Source organism: Saccostrea echinata, unplaced genomic scaffold (assembly GCF_033153115.1).
Source record: "Saccostrea echinata isolate AGI-Se365-2 ecotype Australia unplaced genomic scaffold, CSIRO_AGI_Sech_v1 ptg000015l, whole genome shotgun sequence".
Lineage (NCBI taxonomy): Eukaryota > Metazoa > Mollusca > Bivalvia > Ostreida > Ostreidae > Saccostrea > Saccostrea echinata.
The window spans coordinates 10,395,001-10,415,955 of NW_026889764.1; the positions used below are offsets into that span (position 1 = coordinate 10,395,001).

Here is a 20,955-nt window from a genome sequence, read left to right on the forward strand (position 1 = left end):
GGTTGCAGTCTGTCAGCAGCAAGGTTGGAGAGCGTGGTGCCTTTCATGGCCAGTGGAGCTAGGATGCCGAGGATTTGTGGGGCAATCCATATGAAAGGCTTTATGGATCATCGGTATAACTGAGTACTTTGGGATAGAGACGGCAACTCCTCGGAAGTCAGGACAGGGAAGCAGAAATAGCATCCATGTGAACATGGAACAAGGATAAAGACCAGACCAGTGGAAAGTGCAACACTAGTAACAGTTTTTGTATCAACACTATCGTAACCATAGCCAGTGTGTTGCAGGAGGCTTCATAAATGAGGATGATGATCGACCCTACTAAATCTGAATTTCCATCACCCAAGCTTATGGACGCAATTTGACAAGTTTCGTTGAAACAGGACCGTGGTTGTGGAGAAGTTGAAGATTTGAAAAGTACGAATGATACACAGACAGATAGACATAATACTAGCAGGTAAGCTAATAACTCGAACTCCTGATGGCTAAAAGAATGCTATAGATATTCATCGTAACAGCTCCATTATGACAATGCTATTCTTTTCTGGTAAACATCATTTTGAAAAAATCAATCGTGAATATATAACGAGCAGTATAAGTTCAATTAAGCAAAACAAATTGTAAGCAGATCAAACAATGGCCTCTGAAAAACAGAAACGAAAGCAGGTGCAAGAGAAATGCGCGTCCCCTGTCGACCGTTCACACTCGCCGTGTGCCCCTTGTTATGATTAGGTAAATGGCAAAATCCATAGGCAATACAAATTGAAAAAATGGCCTAACAGTTTGTATGAAAGAAGTTAGTCAACATTCGACTTAACGATAGATTGTATTTGCAAACAAGGTCATTGCATCGACCTAGGATTTGCGAAATGTTGACAGTTAAATGTGTTTCTTGATATCCTTATATCATCAACTTAATTAGCAGGAGCCTGTCTCATTTTAGAAATAACTCGTACGTAGAACTGCTCTTGCGTATCGAATCATTTGTGAGACATAAACCCATTTTTCAATCAATGGTTCGGATGTTAGTGACATTGCAGAATGAACTTGTGAATCTGATTTGTGAAATTTATATTTACGTCTCTCATGTGAATATCAGGCATGTTTCAGGGTTTTAAAATTAAAATAGATTTATATACTGTTCCAATTAAACATAATACATGTATTACTATAACGTCATTTTTAGTTATCTTGCTGCATATGAATAGGAATAGGCCTTACTTAAAAAAACTGAAGGCTATGTATTAATGTCCTATGAAACAGGTAAATCGGTCGGAACGTGATGCTGTTGACTGATTGGCAATTCTGTATTCGATTGCCCCAAAAGAAGATATCAGAACATTTTTCATCGTTTACAATGAACATACTTGTGTACGCCTGACTCCGCTCCCGGTCGCTGTTGGCGGATGTAAATAGCCCTACCTCTATGTAAAACGTGTGCAGAATTTCAGTTAACAGATAGAAGTGGACGAACTATGAGGTATTTTTATATTTTAAGCATGTGAAATCACTGCTACTCATAACCAGCACCGGTTTTTACCACATAATCACAGTTGTCCAAGTGAATTATTTAACTCTCTAAGCATGTTAAGCACCTATAAAAATATATAACTTGCATGCTGAAAATGAGGATTGTGGGAAACAAGACCATAATCAATGTACTTGACAAAAATTCTCAGTTGTATCAATTCGTATGTTTTGTTAATTTTTAAGATATTTTTGAAATACAGATCCTCATTTCCCGACAAAGAAGTATAAACATTACCGCGAAATTTAAATGTATACATTACCGCGACATTATATTCAGTACATCAACATTTATACATATACATTACTTCGATATTTACATGCAAATGTATATATTACCGCGACAATGCCTATTCTGTTAGGCAGCGTATTATCGTCTTTTACAGGTAATATGTAAATGAATAAGACCTGTTCCCCTGCTCATCAAGGGAAGATGAAAGTATGACTTTGAGTAGGATATACATGTATTTCTATCACTTTATCATCAAAATTTTAGTTTTTAAAATCCAGAAATTCTGACTAGAAAAGAAACGCCGGGTAACATAGTATGCTCTAATTATTTAATTGCATGGCTGAAAATTATGAAAATGGTCAGAAGATTATTTATTCACTGTTCACCGAATCTTCTTCTTAATCCGATATATGCCATCTGGTGCTTGGTGCGACCACAAGAGATCTCCACCTGGCTCTACCTGCAGCTACTCGAGACCCTGTCTCCATGATCAGATCTCTAGCTGATCTTAGGGTTTTTGAGAACGGTTCGGTCGCCCGCGTTGCGCAGTGGTGAGAGCGTCTGCTCTAGAGTCGTGGAGTAAGGAGTTGATCCTTACGTAGCGGGTTCGAATCCCACTGTGGGACGTGGAGACCGGTCCTTCGGATGAGACCGTATAAACCGAGGTCCCGCGTGTCGCAGTAGGTGCTGGCACGAAAAAGATCCTTCACTGCTCAATGGCCCTAAGTGCCGAGCATAGGTAAAAAATTTGCAGCTCTCCACCGGCAAGTGGTGGCGTCATCATATGAGTGAAAAATTCTCGAGAGGGACCTTAAACAACAAACAAACAAAGAGAACGGTTCGAATCCAGGTTTTCTTTGGTCCTTCTCTGTTCCCTTCTCCTTGGGTGTCATGGAAAAGCGACTCTGGGCAGCGAGTTAGGGACTTGAGTAGAAAGGAAAAAACCATCACCAGCGGTTTGTTTGGATGGTCTGCGATATTGTTGGCATGTCATTTCTATTCAGCATTTCTTCGTTGAAGAAACTCTAAGCACTAATGTCAGGCGGTATCGGTGGATCTGGTAGGTTCAGATTCTTCTCGAAATGCTCTCTCCATCTCTCCGGAGTTGTCATTTCCACTTGTAATTACAGAAGTTTATATCTCCTTGTGATTTCTCCACGTCCTTATCTTTCTCTCTGTAGAGGTGGGTTCCCTTTCTTTCAATTTTGGTGACTTGGCATCTAGGAGGTTTTTCTTTAGTTGTTTCATCTCTTTTATGATAGTCCATGTGTCTTTAGTTAACCATTCTGTTCTAGCAGGTATTTGTAACGTTCGACTTATGCAGCAGCATTCATGGCCAGACGGAATTCGTTGATACTGATAGTGTCTCGTCTTGGAGTGTGCTGTATCGGTTCCCGAGCGTGAGTTTTAATTCTCTGACACTTGGGTCCTTGAGTTAAGTGAAATCGAATTGGTTCCGCTTCCTAATCCCAGTCTTATTGGCCTTTCTCAGCTTAAGACTAATATTTGCTTTTACAAGATTGTGGTCACTTCTGATATCGGTATGGCTCATTTTCGCACGTCCTGTAGAGAGTTACTCTACTTACTATGAACCATAATCTGATCTATCTGGGTTTTTTTTTTTGGTGTTTCCATCTGTTGATTTATAAGCCAGTTTGTAGTTGATTTATGGGCAAAAAGAATGCCACCTGTGACAAAGTCATTTTCTTTGCACATTTTGATGAGCCTTTCATCATTGTCTGCAAGGTAGCTGATTGCATGTTGACCCATCGCTCTCTTGTTGTGGCTACTCTATCCAATTCTTGCAATGAAATCGCCCATCAGTAGTGTGACATCATGCTTTGGATTATCATCAGGTACTGCCTGTAGAGAGGTGTAGAACTTGTCTTTTGCGTCTTCTTCTGCATTTTCAATTGGTGCAAAGGCACTCACAATGGAGACCTTTGTGTACGTTGAGTTAAGTCTGACATACAGTAGAAGTTAATTGATAGATTTCCACTGAAGGAAGGTATTGGCAAACTTGTGGCCTCCCTTATTGTGGTTGTTATCACTTCGCCCTGACCATGTAATGGCGTACTCTGAGTTAAGTCTCTGTTTTCCTGTTCTGTTCACCTAGATTTAAATTTATTCATGGCTAGCAGGGATAAGTTGGATCTTTCATGTCACTTACAGCTTGTGCTAGTCTTCCGGTTGGGTATAGCGTTAGAACATTCCAAAATTCCAACACCTAATTCAATTCGGATGTGATGTTTTGGTATCAGGAGATCTGCTATCGGTTTTAACTGTCATTATTTCAGATGTGTATACCTGACCTGTTTTACTACATCTACAAATTGGACTATTGTTCCTTGAAGTCGTTTCCATAGCAGATATGGGTTTTACTAGGTAAAGGGTTGCTGGCCCTACACGCTCAACCCTCCTCCTTTCTCATCTGGACTTAGGACCGGTAATGGCTAAATTGTGCACCAAAATCGGTGGCCAGAATTACTCAGCCATAAAAATGTGCGTCACCTAGGGAAAGTGATAAAAAAAAAAAAAAAAACCAAACAAAAACAAAACAAAACAAAAAATCACGTGCAGAATGATGATGACGGGTTAGTGAATACATTTTGTCATCCCACTTGATACGCTGGAGGTATAAACATCGTTTTTCGTTGTTTATAGTCATTTTGATTTTCTTAGCATTATAATACATTCAGAGGAGTCGAAGTATTGCATTTATAGAAAGTAGAAAGACAACAAAAGGTTGTTGTACAGTTCTTTGTGAATGTTTCCACCATAGAACGTCTAGTCCGCCGTCTGAGAGGAAGCGGAAGGGTTACTGACCGACCACATTATTTAGCCAGGGTTATTCTTCTTATCACACTTGCGTAATCGCCACCACGTTACCACCACTGAAACCGCAGTTAATACAGTAGGCAATCATAATTGTCACATTCATCCAAGAATCGGAAGAAACCAAGTGCGCGAGTTAATTATGAAAGCTCTTCAATCCTACGTTGGTGTTCTTCTCAATCAAGAACGTGCGCGACGTCTGGTTTACCTGTTGTTTTGTCATTGGCAGATTAAGGATACTCAAAATAAAACTCAAAACGATTTCTAATCGTATCTAATTTTCAATCTTACACACTATCATTCTAGGGAGTATTTCCTGTAAAACATTATAAAATCAAGAATTAATAATGTAAAAAGTGAAACAAATGAACATTTACAACAACAGTTAAGATTTTAAATAAACAAATTTGTTTCTTTCAACTTTTATACATGTTATCAATAAGGCATTATAGTATCGAAACAATAAAAATAACGCATATTTTCCTCCTTGTTCACTCCGCTCCTGCAGCCGAGGATAATTATTCTTTGTCAGAGTCAGTAGGAAAGTACGCTTTCGATACAGTTATAAAAATTGAATTACATGTATCTACATTGTTATAACCATAAATGCCCTAACAAAAATGCTATAGTAAACTATAGTTTATTATAGTTAACTATAATTAGCTATAGTGATAACTTTGAAACTTTGAAAACTAAAGTTAATTAAAGTGATAACTTTGACACTTTGATTTATTATAGTGATAACTTTGAAAACTTTGATTTTCTATAACCACCACTCATATGCTTTATATCGTTGAATATAAGATGATGTCTCTATACATCTTTTTGGTTGTACTTAATAAAATTATATAAATGAAAGACAGACATTATGATTTATTCATTTTAGAAATGTTTAGCCAGTAGGTGTCATCGAGAAAATTAGGTTTCCAAAAGTATCATAACTAAAAATAAAATTTAAAATAAAGTGTGTTGCAAGCAAAGTGCATGAAATTATTGGCAATACAAAATATCAACAGATATCTTTGGTAAAGTGAGAAAATTTGCAAAACTGGATAATACCTATGATGTGAAATCAAATGAAACTTCTATCACAGAACTTTATATACTATATTAATAAATTTGAAACTTTGAATTACTATAGTTATCACTTCTAAAACTGACCACAGTTACAAGTTTGATACTGATTTATTATAGTGATAATTTTGACACTTCGCTTAACGACAGTGATAGTAATTACATTGAAAGCTTTGATTTACTTTACTATAGTATTCTTTTGTTAGGACGATGGAAGGATGTTACAATATAGTATTCAGTAAAAAAAGAACTGTCCAAATTTATATGGAGCTTTTGTTGAATTATGCTTTATCTTTCCGCTCATCAGTTTCAACTAAATGAACAGAGCGAATGTGTGTAACTAGAATATATAAAGAATATTCATTTAATATAAGCATACCTGAATGTCAACTTCTAATCAGGCGTGTAGTTACAAGTCATTTCATTTTCAGGATATTGTAGAATGGGGAAGTTAAAAACCTTCTACATTGAGCTTGAAAATTCCAAAGGGGTATTCCTTGCAGGACAAACCATAAATGGGAAACTTGTTATTGAACTGAATGCAGAGATGAAAATGAGAGGTAAGGTAGTAATTCTAGATTTTTTCTCTAATTAAAAAAATGTTGATATTTCCTTTACGTTGCAAAATATTAAAAGACTTAATTTATTATTGAAAAACTGCAAAAGATGATTTTTACAAAGGACAAATGCAAGTTCTTTGAAAAGGCTCTTGGCAAAGGAGATGCTTACAATAATTGTTTCTTCTATCTATATATCATTGTAATAAGATATCTTGAATATTTTTATTTTAAATCCATTAAAATTTAAAAGAATGTTTCACCTATCTATATGTCATAATATATATGTTAATGAAATTTTGTCAGATTGGATTAGTAGTAAGTGCTTTAGAAATACCTGGATAATAAAGAGTCCTCTTAGAAAATTAAAAAGCAATATCCGAACCATCAATTCTTCCGATTACGCTAAATTGGAAGTGATAAAAAAAATTAGGAAGACTACATGAACAAAATAAAATGGTTTCAGCAGACAAGGCTTTAAACAATATCGTCTTTATTTTAAAGGCTCATTATTATAACTGTATTTTACTTAGAAGAACTTCGTTTTCATTCTACATCTGGAAATTCAACTTATACCCAAAGTTCATCTTCTTAGGATGAAATCCTTCAAAATCCCATTTCAGTGTTTAATATTTTTAACATTCCAGTCAACCAAGGTGAGTTCGATCTGCCCAACCTATACTGGATTCCTAAAATTCAAAAATCATTACAAAAAGAGATGCATTGCAGGGTCCAGCAAATGCTCTACCAAGCCCCTATCTGTATTCCTTACAAAAATATTAACTGCTGTAAAGGAGAAACCTCAGGTGTACTGTGCTTCAGCATATTCTAGAAGTGGTGTAAATCAGATGTGGATTCTCAGAATTACAAAAAAAAACTTTAGAAAAGTTAAAATCGCATTTTTTTTTTCAAAAGTCAGTAACACCAAAACGTACGACTTTTTTAAACACCTTGTACAATCATTCCTCACGATAAATTAAAAACTAGGCTTTTTGATATCTTAGACAACTGCTTCTTCAATACAAATGAAAGTCGGAAATTTTCGTATCTTGTGATTGGTTATCAACAAAATTACTTTGTTAAAAATCACTCTGATTCAAGTACTCAGAGGTTGTTATTAGAAGGATGTTTGATTTCGTCATTGACAATATTTATGTAGTCTTTGGAGACCAGGTCTTCCAAAAACTGTTGGAATATCGATGGACACTAATTGTGCTTCTTTATTAGCCGTCCTGTTTTTTATTCCTTTGAAGAAGAATTTATTCAAAAACCTCTACATAAAAAGAAGAAAAAACTTGCCAAGGGCTTCAACTCGACATTCAGAGATATCGTCGACGTTTTATGAATTAACAGTAGTTACTTCCATTCATATGTCAACTCGATATATCCCAGCGAACTTGAAATAAAAGACACCACAGAGTCTTCCATATCTATATCATATTTGGATGATTTACTGACTATAGACGATATGTGCCAACTGACAACTAAACTATATGACAAACGAAATTGACTTCAATTTTTCCATTTTCTACTGACAACTAAATTGTATGACAAAGGAGATTGACTTCAACTTTCCTTATATATGTAGTGATATTCCGCTATCACCTGCATGTGGTGTTTACATATCCCAACTTATTCGATATTCAAGAGCATGCTCTGAGTATGATCAATTTGTAAACCGAGGCATGCTACTGACAGATGCGTTGATGTTATAGGGATTTCAACAACCTCGATTAAAGTCAGCATTTGTTTTTAGATTTTGTTTTCACTGTTCGCTATCTCCATTTTCAAATATAAATTCCTATGTAGTCCGTTTTTATTGCTTGTATATAGGGTTTTATATATATATATATATATATATATATATATATATATATATATATATATATATATATATATATATATATATATAATATTTTATTGAAGGTATTTATAGAATTCTATATATATTTATATATCCTTTTGAGAAAAAAATTGTAAAAATGCAAAATTTTAACATAAATTGGAAACAATTTTGGATGATTGCAAATCATCATTTAGATGATTCATAAATAAGTGAAATCTTTATACCAAGTTTTACATTTTGAGATTTTGATCCATGCATGCTCATTTGTTAAAATCTATATATCATATCTATATCATATTGTTTTAGAAATAAGGTGTACATTCAAAGGACTAGCTTATGTGCATTGGTCAGAATCAGAAACAACTGGAACAGGAAGTAATAGAAGGACGGAAACCATAGATTACACTGCATCTGAGAACTACTTCAACCAGACCGTGCCTGTGTTTGGAAGAGGTAGTTCGGAAGTCTAAAAGTTATTTTTGAACTTTACTGTTTGTTGTTTATGTTTTGAGTTTTACATATTTGTTCAATGCGTATTAATAATATTTTGCTATGCATTTATATATATATATATATATATATATATATATATATATATATATATATATATATATATATATATATATATATATATATATATATATATATATATATATTAAATTGATTGGTATGTTGTATTGAAAGGGATGGGGGGGGGGGGGAGTTAGGTCCTGTGATTTAGTTTCAAGCCCCTCTTCGATTTCAATGGCAAGAAAACCTAACTTTCAGGATTCTTTTGTTTGTTTTTTTTTTTTCGTTTAAGAAATTTTAGAAAGTATTTTTATTAACAAAAATCAATAAGGAAATTCTCCATAAAATTGTTTTAAATGTGTACATTACAATTAAAGTAATGGAATTTAGTGCATGCCCAGGGGATTGGTGTTCAATAACCAAATATTCGCAAGCTTGTTGATTGATCAGGAGAATGGTTTGGTCTAAGTCCGTACTTAAGGATTTATGGACTCGTTTTGGACCAAGATTACATACTTGATGCGTCTGTGTATTTTTTATCTTTTATTTTATTTATTTTTTTTTTTGGCTGCAGTTATTTAAGATATAAATTTGTTTCTTACTAGCATGGAGAAGTCAGTTGTGGGTTATCACTTTTGATCGATCAGTAAAAAATTGGGAAATGTTTTGTATACTTAGACAAATGCGATACCTTTTACTGTATTTGTTAAGCACTGGAGTTGCATACCTTGGGCTCAGATTCAAACAGTACCCTTTGCATTGCAGATACAAATGTATAACCTATATTTAAGGTTTAAAATGACACCCCAGTTGAACAAATTTGCATGGATCATTTTCTAAACATATATACCACCAGTCGTGCCTAATTTGCTGTACTTCACGTATATTTTCTGGTTTGCGTATGTACATGTAATTTTTGGAGCAAGTCCGATCCATTCTTTTCTTGCTGTAGAAATTCTCAACACAGTTTTGTAATAAAAATTGATACTTCAATTGTCATGTAAAATAAGTAAAGAATTTTTTTAAAAAGATGTATGACAATTTCTGTCTTGCTCTTTATAATAACTTAGAATATGTTTAATTTTTCATAGGGATGGGGATGGGTGACAAAAACTGTTTGCCCCCGGGACAGCACGTATATCCCTTCTCCTTCCAGCTGCCCCCGAATCTCCCGTCGTCATTTGAGGGTGGAATTGGATACGTCAGATACACTATCAAAGGAACCATTGACAAACCTTGGAAGTTTGACCATACCACGAAAAGACCTTTCACTGTTATTGCATCGTTAGATTTGAACTCACAACCAACTGCAGCTGTAGGAATTGTTTTTTGTTGTTATATTTCCTGTAACTTAGATGTTTTATCAGGTTTAATCTTAAGAGCACGGGAATACAGCATTGGATTCAAGGAGGAATGCTACGCCAAAATTATATTTAATGGATATCTAAGAAATCTCTTTTGAAATATGATTTCAGCAAGGAAAGTTTGATATTAGCTCTTTATTATTTTATACGATTTTTTGTATTTTTTCCCTTAAAGAAAATGTAAAAATTATTTTATTTGCAAATAAGGTGCTTTTTTTCGTTATTTCCCGATCATGACAAGGAGCACACGGCGGGTGTGACCGGTCGGCAGGGGATGCTCATTCCTCCATGGCACCTGATCCCACCTCTGATGTTTTGGAGGTCCGTGTTTGCTCTGCTCCCATTTTGTATTGTTTAATGGACTTTTGAGCTTGAATACTGTTCGAAATCTCCATATATTTCATTGGAGCTTAAAATTTGCCATTTATGAATGCATAATATAAATATCTAATAAAACACGTCAAGAAGAATCAGAATCAGGCATTTTATTTATTTATTTATTTATTATTATTATTATTATTTTTATTTTTTTTTTTTGAATAAAAAAAATCATTTATAAAAAAGAATAATTTCTTAACAGTTTTTATTTCCACGGATAAAATCTTTAAGAAACAGTTCATAAATAAGAAAGATATGATACTCAATCATATTTTGAAAAGAAATTGAAATGAAATTGTTGAAACATTGGGAAAATTGAAAAATTTCAAATTTAACCGATCAAGATAAATGCAACATTCATTATTTTCAAAATACTGCATGCCTCATGCAGTTTGTACAGAGAAATTCATATGATTGATAAGTTCAATTTTTTTAAAAACATATCACACAAAAAGAACCCATTAATCTTGTGAAATTGTTATAAAGGTGTACTTCCATCTTGTATAATTCAAGTTCGGACCGATTTAATTTTGATTGGGATTAGTTAAAATTTGAAAATTAGCATTTTTTTTTTTTACATTTCCGAATTTCAATTTCCGAATGAAATACAATTGCTGATATTTTTTTTTTTTTTTTTTTTTTTTATAGCAACTTGTTTCTTGGAGATTTTATTAGTGATAGATTTTGAAAAAATAGACAATTTATAAAAATTTTTATTCACAAATTATATTTTATATAAAAAGTTTAAAAGTCTATCTGACTCTACTTGACAAGATTTATTAGATATTTATACTGTTCATTTATTAACAAACAACGTAAACTCTAAAGCATCTTATTTGCAAAAAAAAAAAAAAAAAAAAAAAAAAAAACTAATGTTAAATTTTCTTTGAAAAAAATACAAAACAAAGTAATATAAAACAATGAAAAACATATCTTTCCGTGCTGAAACCACTCTTTCAAAAGAGATGTCTGAAAGATCTATTAAATAAATTTTTGATGTTGCATTCCACCTTAAAATGAAAATTTTATTCAAATATTTTTTTAACTTTACTTTTATTTTTATTTATGTATATTTATTTTTTAAATAAATGGAAATTCAACTGAATGTTTTTGTCTAAAACACTTGTGCAGCGTTCGGAACAAAACCAAAACAGTAAATACCTGTGTTGTTTGTGCTGTAAGTCTGGACCAATAACGGGGATGTTAAAACTGGACAGACTGGGGTATGTTCCTGGTGAAGCAATAGCCTTCAATGCGGAAGTACAAAACATGACCAACAGAGTCTGTGGAATTCATGCCAAGCTATACATGGTGAGTAAAGTACTTTACAGCATGTATTAAAGTAATTTACAGCAGGGTATGTGGCACTCATGTCAAGTTAAACGTGGTAAGTAAAAATAATTTACAGCATTGAAGCAAACTGATTCCTTTTATCCTTATTTATTTTTTTTCATTTGTTTATCTGTCATTGATTTCACTGGAAGCTCTTTTCTGCAATTTATTTTTGAAATTTCATGCTTTAATATTGAAACACACGAAGTCAATACTACAATATACTGGTCTTCAATTTGGGAGAAAAAAGATACCCGGGGGCTGGAAATGATCTTCTTATAAACTCCAGAACATGCAAAATTTAGAGCTTGTATAGGTTTCAAGATGCATCCACTGACAAAATCTAGTCATCCTAAACCTCATAGTGATTTAGTTTGGTATAATGTACTTTAATATCACGGCAAATTTAAAAAAAAATCAAAATAAATTTATCCTACTAAAGTTGGCCTACGTTTTGGCTGCACAAACCTTTATTACAAGCTTCACCGACTGATAGAACTTGATAATTGTAGATACAAGAAATGTCTTTTTAAATCGACTAAATATAACCAAATATTCCAAATAGGGCCACTTTGACCTACCAGGGGTATTTAGGTTGTCACACAGGGTCTTTAGACCGCAAGATGCATCAATTAATGTTCGATGATCCTTGGATTCGTGGTAAAAAATATCTACCCAAAGAGGTTTGAAAATGATTAGATCACTGTGAACTTCTTTTTTTGCTTGTCACACTCCAAGGTCCCAAAATGCATCAACAAACAAGGATTGATGGTTATATACTGTAGCAACCAACAAGGTTTGGTGATCCTTAATGTCATAGTGTTAGAGATGCCTATCTTAAAAGATTTGATAATGCTCTCTGACAAATTTTATAAAAATAAGCTAAGAGGTGGTCTCAAGATATGCCCCCACTCCCAAAAGTTTATGCATACCACACACATGGCCATTAGAATTAGATCTTCAGCCTTTGACTCAGAAGAGATAATCTTAAAAAAAAATTAAAAAAAACAATGTCGCACACTTGTTAAAACAAAAAAAAAAACTTTTCTATGTGTTCTTTACTATTGAGAAGTGGTGGAAAGAAAAAATTGCACATGATCGGATGACGATTATTAAAGTTTAGGGAAATTTCAAGTTTGAATAAAATCAATTGGTTTTCATTAGGATCTAAAATTAGTCAAAGTTTAAGCTTCATAAGACTTTCACATTTTTTTTTGAAGCTTTGCATTTTAATACTTTTCTTTTTGTTTCTGTTTATAATGTTCAGTTTAACAAATTTTATTGCATTTCGTAAATGTCAACTTACACTTTTGATCTTTATTTCATTATCGTCCACTTTTTTAGACCACTTTGTTTCGTACTCTTAAAAAATCAAAAACTACAACTTCCGAGGTAGCGAAAGTAGTCTACCAGGACGTACAGCCTGGAGAAACAGAAATCTGGTCAGGTGGCAGACTCGTTATACCCCCATTACCTCCATCATTTCTGGAGGGATGCAGGATTATCGACCTTAATTACTACTTTGAGGTATGAATCAATTACTACTTTGAGGCATAAATCAATGGTTTTCCGTATAAAGTAATCATACGTAGTGTTCTGAGAGGAACAATTGTATATATGATAGCGATTAACCAAGACTTTACTTTCAATCATTTATTTAAATTTTCGAAATTTAAGAACTGTAATTATAGATATTGATAGTTCAAAATTAGTTAAAATTTGTTCCCATTTTCTAAAACAACCATATAATTTACATTTTGAAGAAAGTTGACTTCTACCCTAGGTGTGAATGGTTGCTTTTTTGGGAAAAGAATCATTTTCAAGTATACTTATTGTACTGCATTGATTTGCCGCATGGATGATGCATTTTGTGTGCTTCATTGTGCCATTCATGCAGGTTTTAGATTCTGCATTTTCATTCAGATTTCCAAAAAATTACCAGGTTAATGTTTCTGAGCAGTTAAAGTTTTTGGAGCAACTTAAAATTTTTTGAGCAGGTCTCGTATTCAAGTAACTATGAGCCTTATATCGACAAGAACTAGCAAGGATGTGAATCTAAGGATGGAAACTATTACGCATGCTTCGGATGCTGACATACATTTTCCAGATAAATGAACAGTTTTTGGAGCACATCGATTCTTTATAACTGTAAGCCCTTCTTAGACCAAACTTGCATGAATGGTGCATTTAGGGATGCACTTCCATACTTATTTTAATCCTTGACCTGAACTTCGTTTTCCGGGTCCTTCCTGGACCAAACTTGCATTGACGATGCATCTAGGGATGAAAACTATTAGACTTGCTTCGGATGATGGATATGACTCTTTTTCCTGATGATTGAACACGTTAAAGTTTTCAAAACAGATTTATATATAAGTTTAATTTAAGCCCTTTGGTGACCAAAATTGCTTGGATGATGTATTTTGGGATGCACATTAAATAGATGCAACATCTATGCAATTTTGTTCTGTGTAGGATTTATACATGAAGTTACTTTGGAATGAACCTGCTCAAGAAACCTTAACTGTACAATCTCCCGGAAAATGTATAAGTCAGATCCAGCATACAAAGCATGTCTGGTAATGTCCATCCCTATATACGTCGGCAATACAAGTTTAGACACCAAAGGGCTTATAGTAACTTGGGAATAGACCTGCTCAAAAAACTGAAGCCTATTCGATCATCCAGATCAGCAGAACAGGATTTTTTTTCTACTGCAGGCAACAAGGTCATTTTGTCAGAGATAAGCAACCCCGGTTTCAACAAGTCACATTACCACACAACAATTTAATTCCGCAGAGAATCTTGTGAAATTGATCAGTTTGAGTATGATGGTATTATTGATCATATCTATGAATATGTATTATTCTATTAAAAGTTTAGAAAAATTGAAGATATGACCGAGAATGGACTTTTCATTTTGTGCAATGATGATTTGTTTCAGATGAAAGTGCTGCAGTTATACCACCAAAATACGATTTTAAAAAGTTTCAAAGCTGGTGTCATGTCAAAATAGTTCCTATGTTATTTTTCTTTGTGACAAAATTGAAAGTGGTGTTTCAGAATCAGCGAATTCATCAGTTTTTTTCAGTAGTGTTTCCTTGATATCCATTGTAGTTATAATCCGTGAGATAAAAAGTCAATTTATATGCTAAGTCTATGGAGGTCAAATTAATATTAACGCAATTATTTGAAGATTCCTTTAATTATTTGAAGGAATAATTAATTCTGATATTGCGCACATCACTTATTGCACTCATTAATTGAGTTGAAGCACGCATCAAATGAATGAATGCGTGCATCAATTGAATTGATGCACGCATCTAATGAATGGATCACTAAAGTATAATTGCTTTATATTCGGACGAACAAAGTAAGGAATTCTTCTTAGGTCATTTCCTTATGAATCTTGTGTCAGCTCGTCACGTGTTCAGGTCATATAAATAATAAGTCTATTCTATCGCTGGCTAAACTTTGAAGTTTAAGGGCTAAAATTTCAACTTTAAGGGAGTGTTATTGTATGCTATGTAATATGAGTAATTTTATACAAATGTCGTTATATTTTGTTTGAATAAATGGTTATGATAATAAATTAATGCTTCAGCAAGCAGCATTCTAAGAAAATTTCTGTTGTTACCATCAAAGTATAAATGCTTAATATTCGATTTTAAAAACGAAGGGAGGATAAAATGCCTTTTTCGTTAGTTAATACAAGTATTTACAGATACCCGCCTAGGAAATAAAGAAGAAAGTATTCAATGGAAATAGAAATAATAATGTTACAACCTCTAGCAAATGTGATACACATAATCATGCATTAAACGCAGTGAATAAAATTTAAATGTAGATTCCTTATTTTACGCGAGTACTTAATATCGCGAAATGGCCCAAGGGCGTCAAATCGCGAGAACAATAATTCGCGAATGGGTAATTTATCTAGAGATTTTATATACATTAAAGCACCATAAAAATAAAAGCGAGTAATTTTATTTCGCGAGTAGTGCTTCTTGCGTAATTACGCGATAATTAATTCCTCGCGTATATTTAGGAATCTACAGTAGTGCAATGATATTTGGTATTTTTTTTATGTTTTACTAAATAGTTGATTGTTGATCCCTCTGGGCCTGCCATAGACCTTCACGTGCCTTTGTTGGTCATCATTGGTACGATACCTCTTCAGACGGTAGTTCAGCAGTACCAAACACAGTATGGAGTCCCAGCTACTGAGCAGCCAACATTACCTCCCTCTGACACAGCGACCTCTGATCCCCCAATGGTGGGAGCAGCTCCTATGTCTTTGCGTGAGTAAAATGGATGATGTAACAGATCAGTGCATATTTTAAATTTCTATTTTAAAAAAAGATTAATGCGCCTGAATAAACATCAATCATATCTGATAAAATAATGCACTTACATGCAAAAAGAAAAAAAAAATAATGGACTTGCTGACGTTTATTAAGTGATCATTGTGCTAACTCAGTCTCTTGACCTAAAACTTCTTGGAAAAAAACTTTCACGATTACGCATTTGATCAGAAAACATTATATCCATGTACGAATTCCGGTCGTCCAAAAATTTTTTTTCCAAAAGATATTTCCGTCAAACACAGCAGATGCTAGACATTTGACTTGACTGTTTGGGTTAATGATATTTGATGAACGTTCAAGGTCATAGGAGTCACTCATGTGACCTTAATTACCATCTGATGTTGTCCGTCTCATGTCGGTCATAAACTTTTGTACATTTCAATAGCATTAATTCAGAATTGTGGTAAAAGATTGTGTACTCATGTAAATCATGCAAACAATTTGCCTGTTTAATGTCCACGAGAAGGTGGTTTCTGAAGATTACATGATTTTGATGCTTTTGGACCCAGTTATCAGCCCCCAAAAGAGCTGGATGCTATGAAATTCAAATTTTTTTTGTTTTCCTTTACCCACACCCCTGGGTCAAAGGTTCAGGCACTAAGACGAGGCTTATTTGGTTATATATTTAAATCTTACTATATCTTTGAAAAGCTTCTCTACCAATGGACATAAAAAAAAGACAAATTGTGCACAATGTTTTAATAAAAACAATCCTCCCTCGACCTAAATTCACTGTGAAATTCTGTGAAATTCAGAAATTCAAGGCCCTAAAACCATGGTTCAGGCCTTAGGGTGTGAATAAATTGATCATTATTGAAAATACATTACAACTTTTAAGGTTCAACTTACAACGTTCTTCTTCACTCATGGACATCTGATTGACAAGCAGGTCTCAAGACCATAAACTAAGAATAGACTTAAGTCAAAATTTCAGATTTGAATAACTTTTGAAATATTTTTGAAAAAAAAACAAAATTTTACCATGATTTGAATATTATACAAATCTGCAACTTTTTAAGCAATTTTGTTAAATAAATTTTAGGATATTCAAAATCTAAATTTTGACTAAAGTCTGTTCTTAGTTTATGATCTTGGAGCCAGATGATTCATAAATGGTTACAATGAATGAATAACTCTGAATTTCATTCCTCTGTGTCCAGAGTTCAGGTCCAAGAGTGGTGAAAGCAATGGGCATTATTTGAAAATGCATACATGTAACATGTACCTTTGACAATCATTTTTTTACTCCCGGATATCTAGAAGATAAACTGTTTACATGATTTTAGTTAACACTTACCCGTCTACGAAAATAGTGAAATTCACGCCCCCCTGGTCCATGGTTCGCTACTAAGGATGTGTTAACGAATTTGATCATTTATTTTATAAAATTGTTATATAAAATTGCATTACCAACTTGATAAACTTTTTTACTCGTGGACATGTATAAGACAAACTGTTTGCATGATTACAATTTGTACCTAACCCTTTACCAAAATTATAAAAATGGATCCTTCCTTGGCCCATGGACAGCAATTAGGCCCCGAGGTGAGGCTAAGTTGGTCTAATATTGAAAGACATCAAATCTTTGAAAATTTTCTCATTTACTTATGGACTTCTGGCTTACAGAATGTTTGCTTGAATAAACACGATACCTTCTATCAAAATTTGGGTTAAGACTTTACTGGTTCCCAGATCCGATAGATCCGCGTGTTGTTTGCACTATGACGTTAGATTTACGTCACTAGCCTATTGAGAGTTAGGCCACCACACAACTCGACTGATTAGGGTTATAGCCTTCCACCTACCTGAGAGATTAGAAATAGTTATCGCACAAATAGTCAACTGGATAAGGATAAGTCTCGCAACGATCCGAGAGACAAGGGTTAGATCTCGCACACCATTTGACTGGTAAGGGTAAGTCTCGCACCCACCCGAGAGATTAGGGTTAGTATATTTTTATTAGAGATAACTATTGATATAGGCACTAAGCATGCATGGGGTTGACTGAGTTTGTCATATTTTGAGAGTAAATTACATCTCTTAAAATGCACTTCTATACTCAAGGACTTGTAGCAGGAAAATATTGTTTGCCTGATTATATAATGACCAGCTAGTTCTCTAGACTCTAGTCTTATACGACAAGACCAGTTTCAGGCCCAAAATGGTCATATCCTGAGAAACTCGTGATATTCAGATGACCCCCAATGCCCATGGGCCTTTTGTCTTTTTTACAGCACCACCAACCTACAGTGAGTGTGTATTTGGTAAAACCAACATCCGAGAAGAAGGCGACTCCGAGTACACAAGGGGAGAGATGAACTTCGCCCCAGCATACGTATATTATCATGACTTGTCTAAACAACCGCAGTTTAATTAACTCTTTAATGGAAAAATGTATCCTTTTTACAAACATACACTGACTTATTAATCATCAAAATGTGTTCTTTTCCTTAAATTAATTTGTATACCATTACATGTTTTCCCTGAAAAGAAAACCTCATTATTTCTCTTCAAGCTATTGTTACATGTGTTAAAGCGTTTCATTCTACGTATTCTGATCTGTTACTGACATGGGATACTCAAAAAATTGTTAGAGAAATTTGTAAAACAGCTTTTAAAGGTATAAAATAAATGCTGAAAGACGTTTTTATCACGAAATTTCATTAATATAACTAGCCGTATTTTCTGGATCTCCCAAATTCTTCTCTTTTATATCATCTCTAAAATTCAATTCAAAACATGAAATAAAAAAAAATCCTTCCAAAAATTAATATAAATTTGCTCAAATTTAACCAAACACAAATTAACTAGATCTGAAGTCAACAAAATATACGATGCTATGATGAAAACCCCCCATTCCCAGATTTGGGGTATCCTATACCTCAATGAAATTAAATAAACATAAAAGTTTTTTTTTTACATGTTTGGTGTTTTCTTAATATGTAACCCTTTCATGACTTCATTATTCATTATAAGAAGGAACTCTTTTCTTTCCTGATAGTGTTTTCACGTTGTTAACTTTTAACAATTGTTATTGGGTAATCTGTGTACTACTAATTCATATCACATGTAAACGAAGCATAATTCTGTTTAACATGAATTCATAAAAGTTGAGCAACCAACTAATGATAAATAAAATTCATGACTATATAACATGTTTAATTTGTGTCAAATATGTTTTTTTCTGGCTGGCCTCTCCACTTCCAGAATCGATGCTAAATGTCTGACATGTAATGGTTATGTAACGCATTACTTCCAAAATCCATATACATGTATATACGTATATGAAATTTAAAAAATAGTATGACATCATCTTTTGTTCTTTTAATACTTTCTATTTTCTGAAAGGCCCAAGACAGTCCAACAAGTTATCTAACTGTCCAATAAGTTTTTAAAAACCCGTCCATTATTAAAAATAATGGACAGTATTTAATAACTTATTGGACGACTACAGGTAGGTTATTGGATTAAAAAACACACACAACAGACAAAAATAAATATTCTTAACCAATGAATCCAACATGTTTTACAATGTACTCAATGAAATATATATTTCAAGTCAGAGAAACAAAAACTGAAACTATTGTTCCAATGAAATGTAAATTCCAACTAACAATGAATGTCAAAACTCAAATTTGAAGGAAATATCTTCGAATTCTATTGGAATGAAACATGCATCAACCACACACTCTGGGATATCACTTCTCCTTTTTAATGCCTTCATCGCAAAAACCGATCGCTCCTTCTTCTTTCTCACTAGTACCCTTAATAATTTTGCTCACTTTCTGCAGGAGTACATCGTTTCTACTATTATAGGAATGCAAGGGTGTTTGGTCAATAGTCTTCGCCCGATTTGTTTCTGACTTCAGCGACCAAAAACCTAATAATTTTGTTGATTTCTTTATCGCCCGTCATCGTGACGTCCTTAAGCATGAACACATCAACATTGGGTACTGTTTAACATTTCCTAACAACTAAAGTAAACTATAGTTTACTATAAATAACTATAGTAAATCAAAGTTTCAAAGTTAACACTAATGACTACAGTAAATCAAAGTTTTCAAAGTTATCACAATAGTATCAAAGTGATCACAATAGTGTCATAGTTATCACTATAGTAAATCAAAAATTTCAAAGTTATCACTAATATTAAATCTAAGTTTTCAAAGTTATCACTATAGAAAATCAAAGTGTCAAAGTTATCACTAACATTAAATCTTAGTTTTCAAAGTTATCACTGTAGAAAATCAAAGTGTCAAAGTTATCAATAATAATAAATCCAAGTTTTCAAAGTTATCACTGTAGAAAATCAAAGTGTCAAAGTTATCACTAATATTAAATCTTAGTTTTCAAAGTTATCACTATAGAAAATCAAAGTGTCAAAGTTATCACTAATATTAAATCTTAGTTTTCAAAGTTATCACTGTAGAAAATCAAAGTGTCAAAGTTATAACTAATATTAAATCTTAGTTTTCAAAGTTATCACTGTAGAAAATCAAAGTGTCAAAGTTATCACTAATATTAAATCTTAGTTTTCAAAGTTATCACTGTAGAAAATCAAAGTGTCAAAGTTATCACTAATATTAAATCTTAGTTTTCAAAGTTATCACTGTAGAAAATCAAAGTGTCAAAGTTATCAATAATAGTAAATCCAAGTTTTCAAAGTTATCACTATAGAAAATCAAAGTGTCAAAGTTATCACTAATATTAAATCTTAGTTTTCAAAGTTATCACTGTAGAAAATCAAAGTGTCAAAGTTATCACTAATATTAAATCTTAGTTTTCAAAGTTATCACTATAGAAAATCAAAGTGTCAAAGTTATCACTAATATTAAATCTAAATTTTCAAAGTTATCACTATAGAAAATCAAAGTGTCAAAGTTATCACTAATATTAAATCTTAGTTTTCAAAGTTATCACTATAGAAAATCAA

The 20,955-nt window shown here is 33.1% G+C and overlaps 1 protein-coding gene across 1 annotated transcript; it reads left to right on the top strand.

Annotated features, from left to right (window-relative positions):
• The first annotated feature begins 6,100 nt into the window (after positions 1-6,100).
• LOC133187850 (arrestin domain-containing protein 3-like) lies at positions 6,101-19,184 on the top strand. Its single transcript, XM_061323246.1, has 7 exons — positions 6,101-6,228; positions 8,378-8,524; positions 9,673-9,896; positions 11,455-11,634; positions 13,000-13,182; positions 15,758-15,956; positions 18,257-19,184. Exons 1-7 carry the CDS (start codon positions 6,111-6,113, stop codon positions 18,397-18,399), a joined length of 1,194 nt encoding a protein of 397 aa, XP_061179230.1. The 5' UTR covers positions 6,101-6,110; the 3' UTR covers positions 18,400-19,184.
• The last annotated feature ends 1,771 nt before the right edge of the window (positions 19,185-20,955 follow it).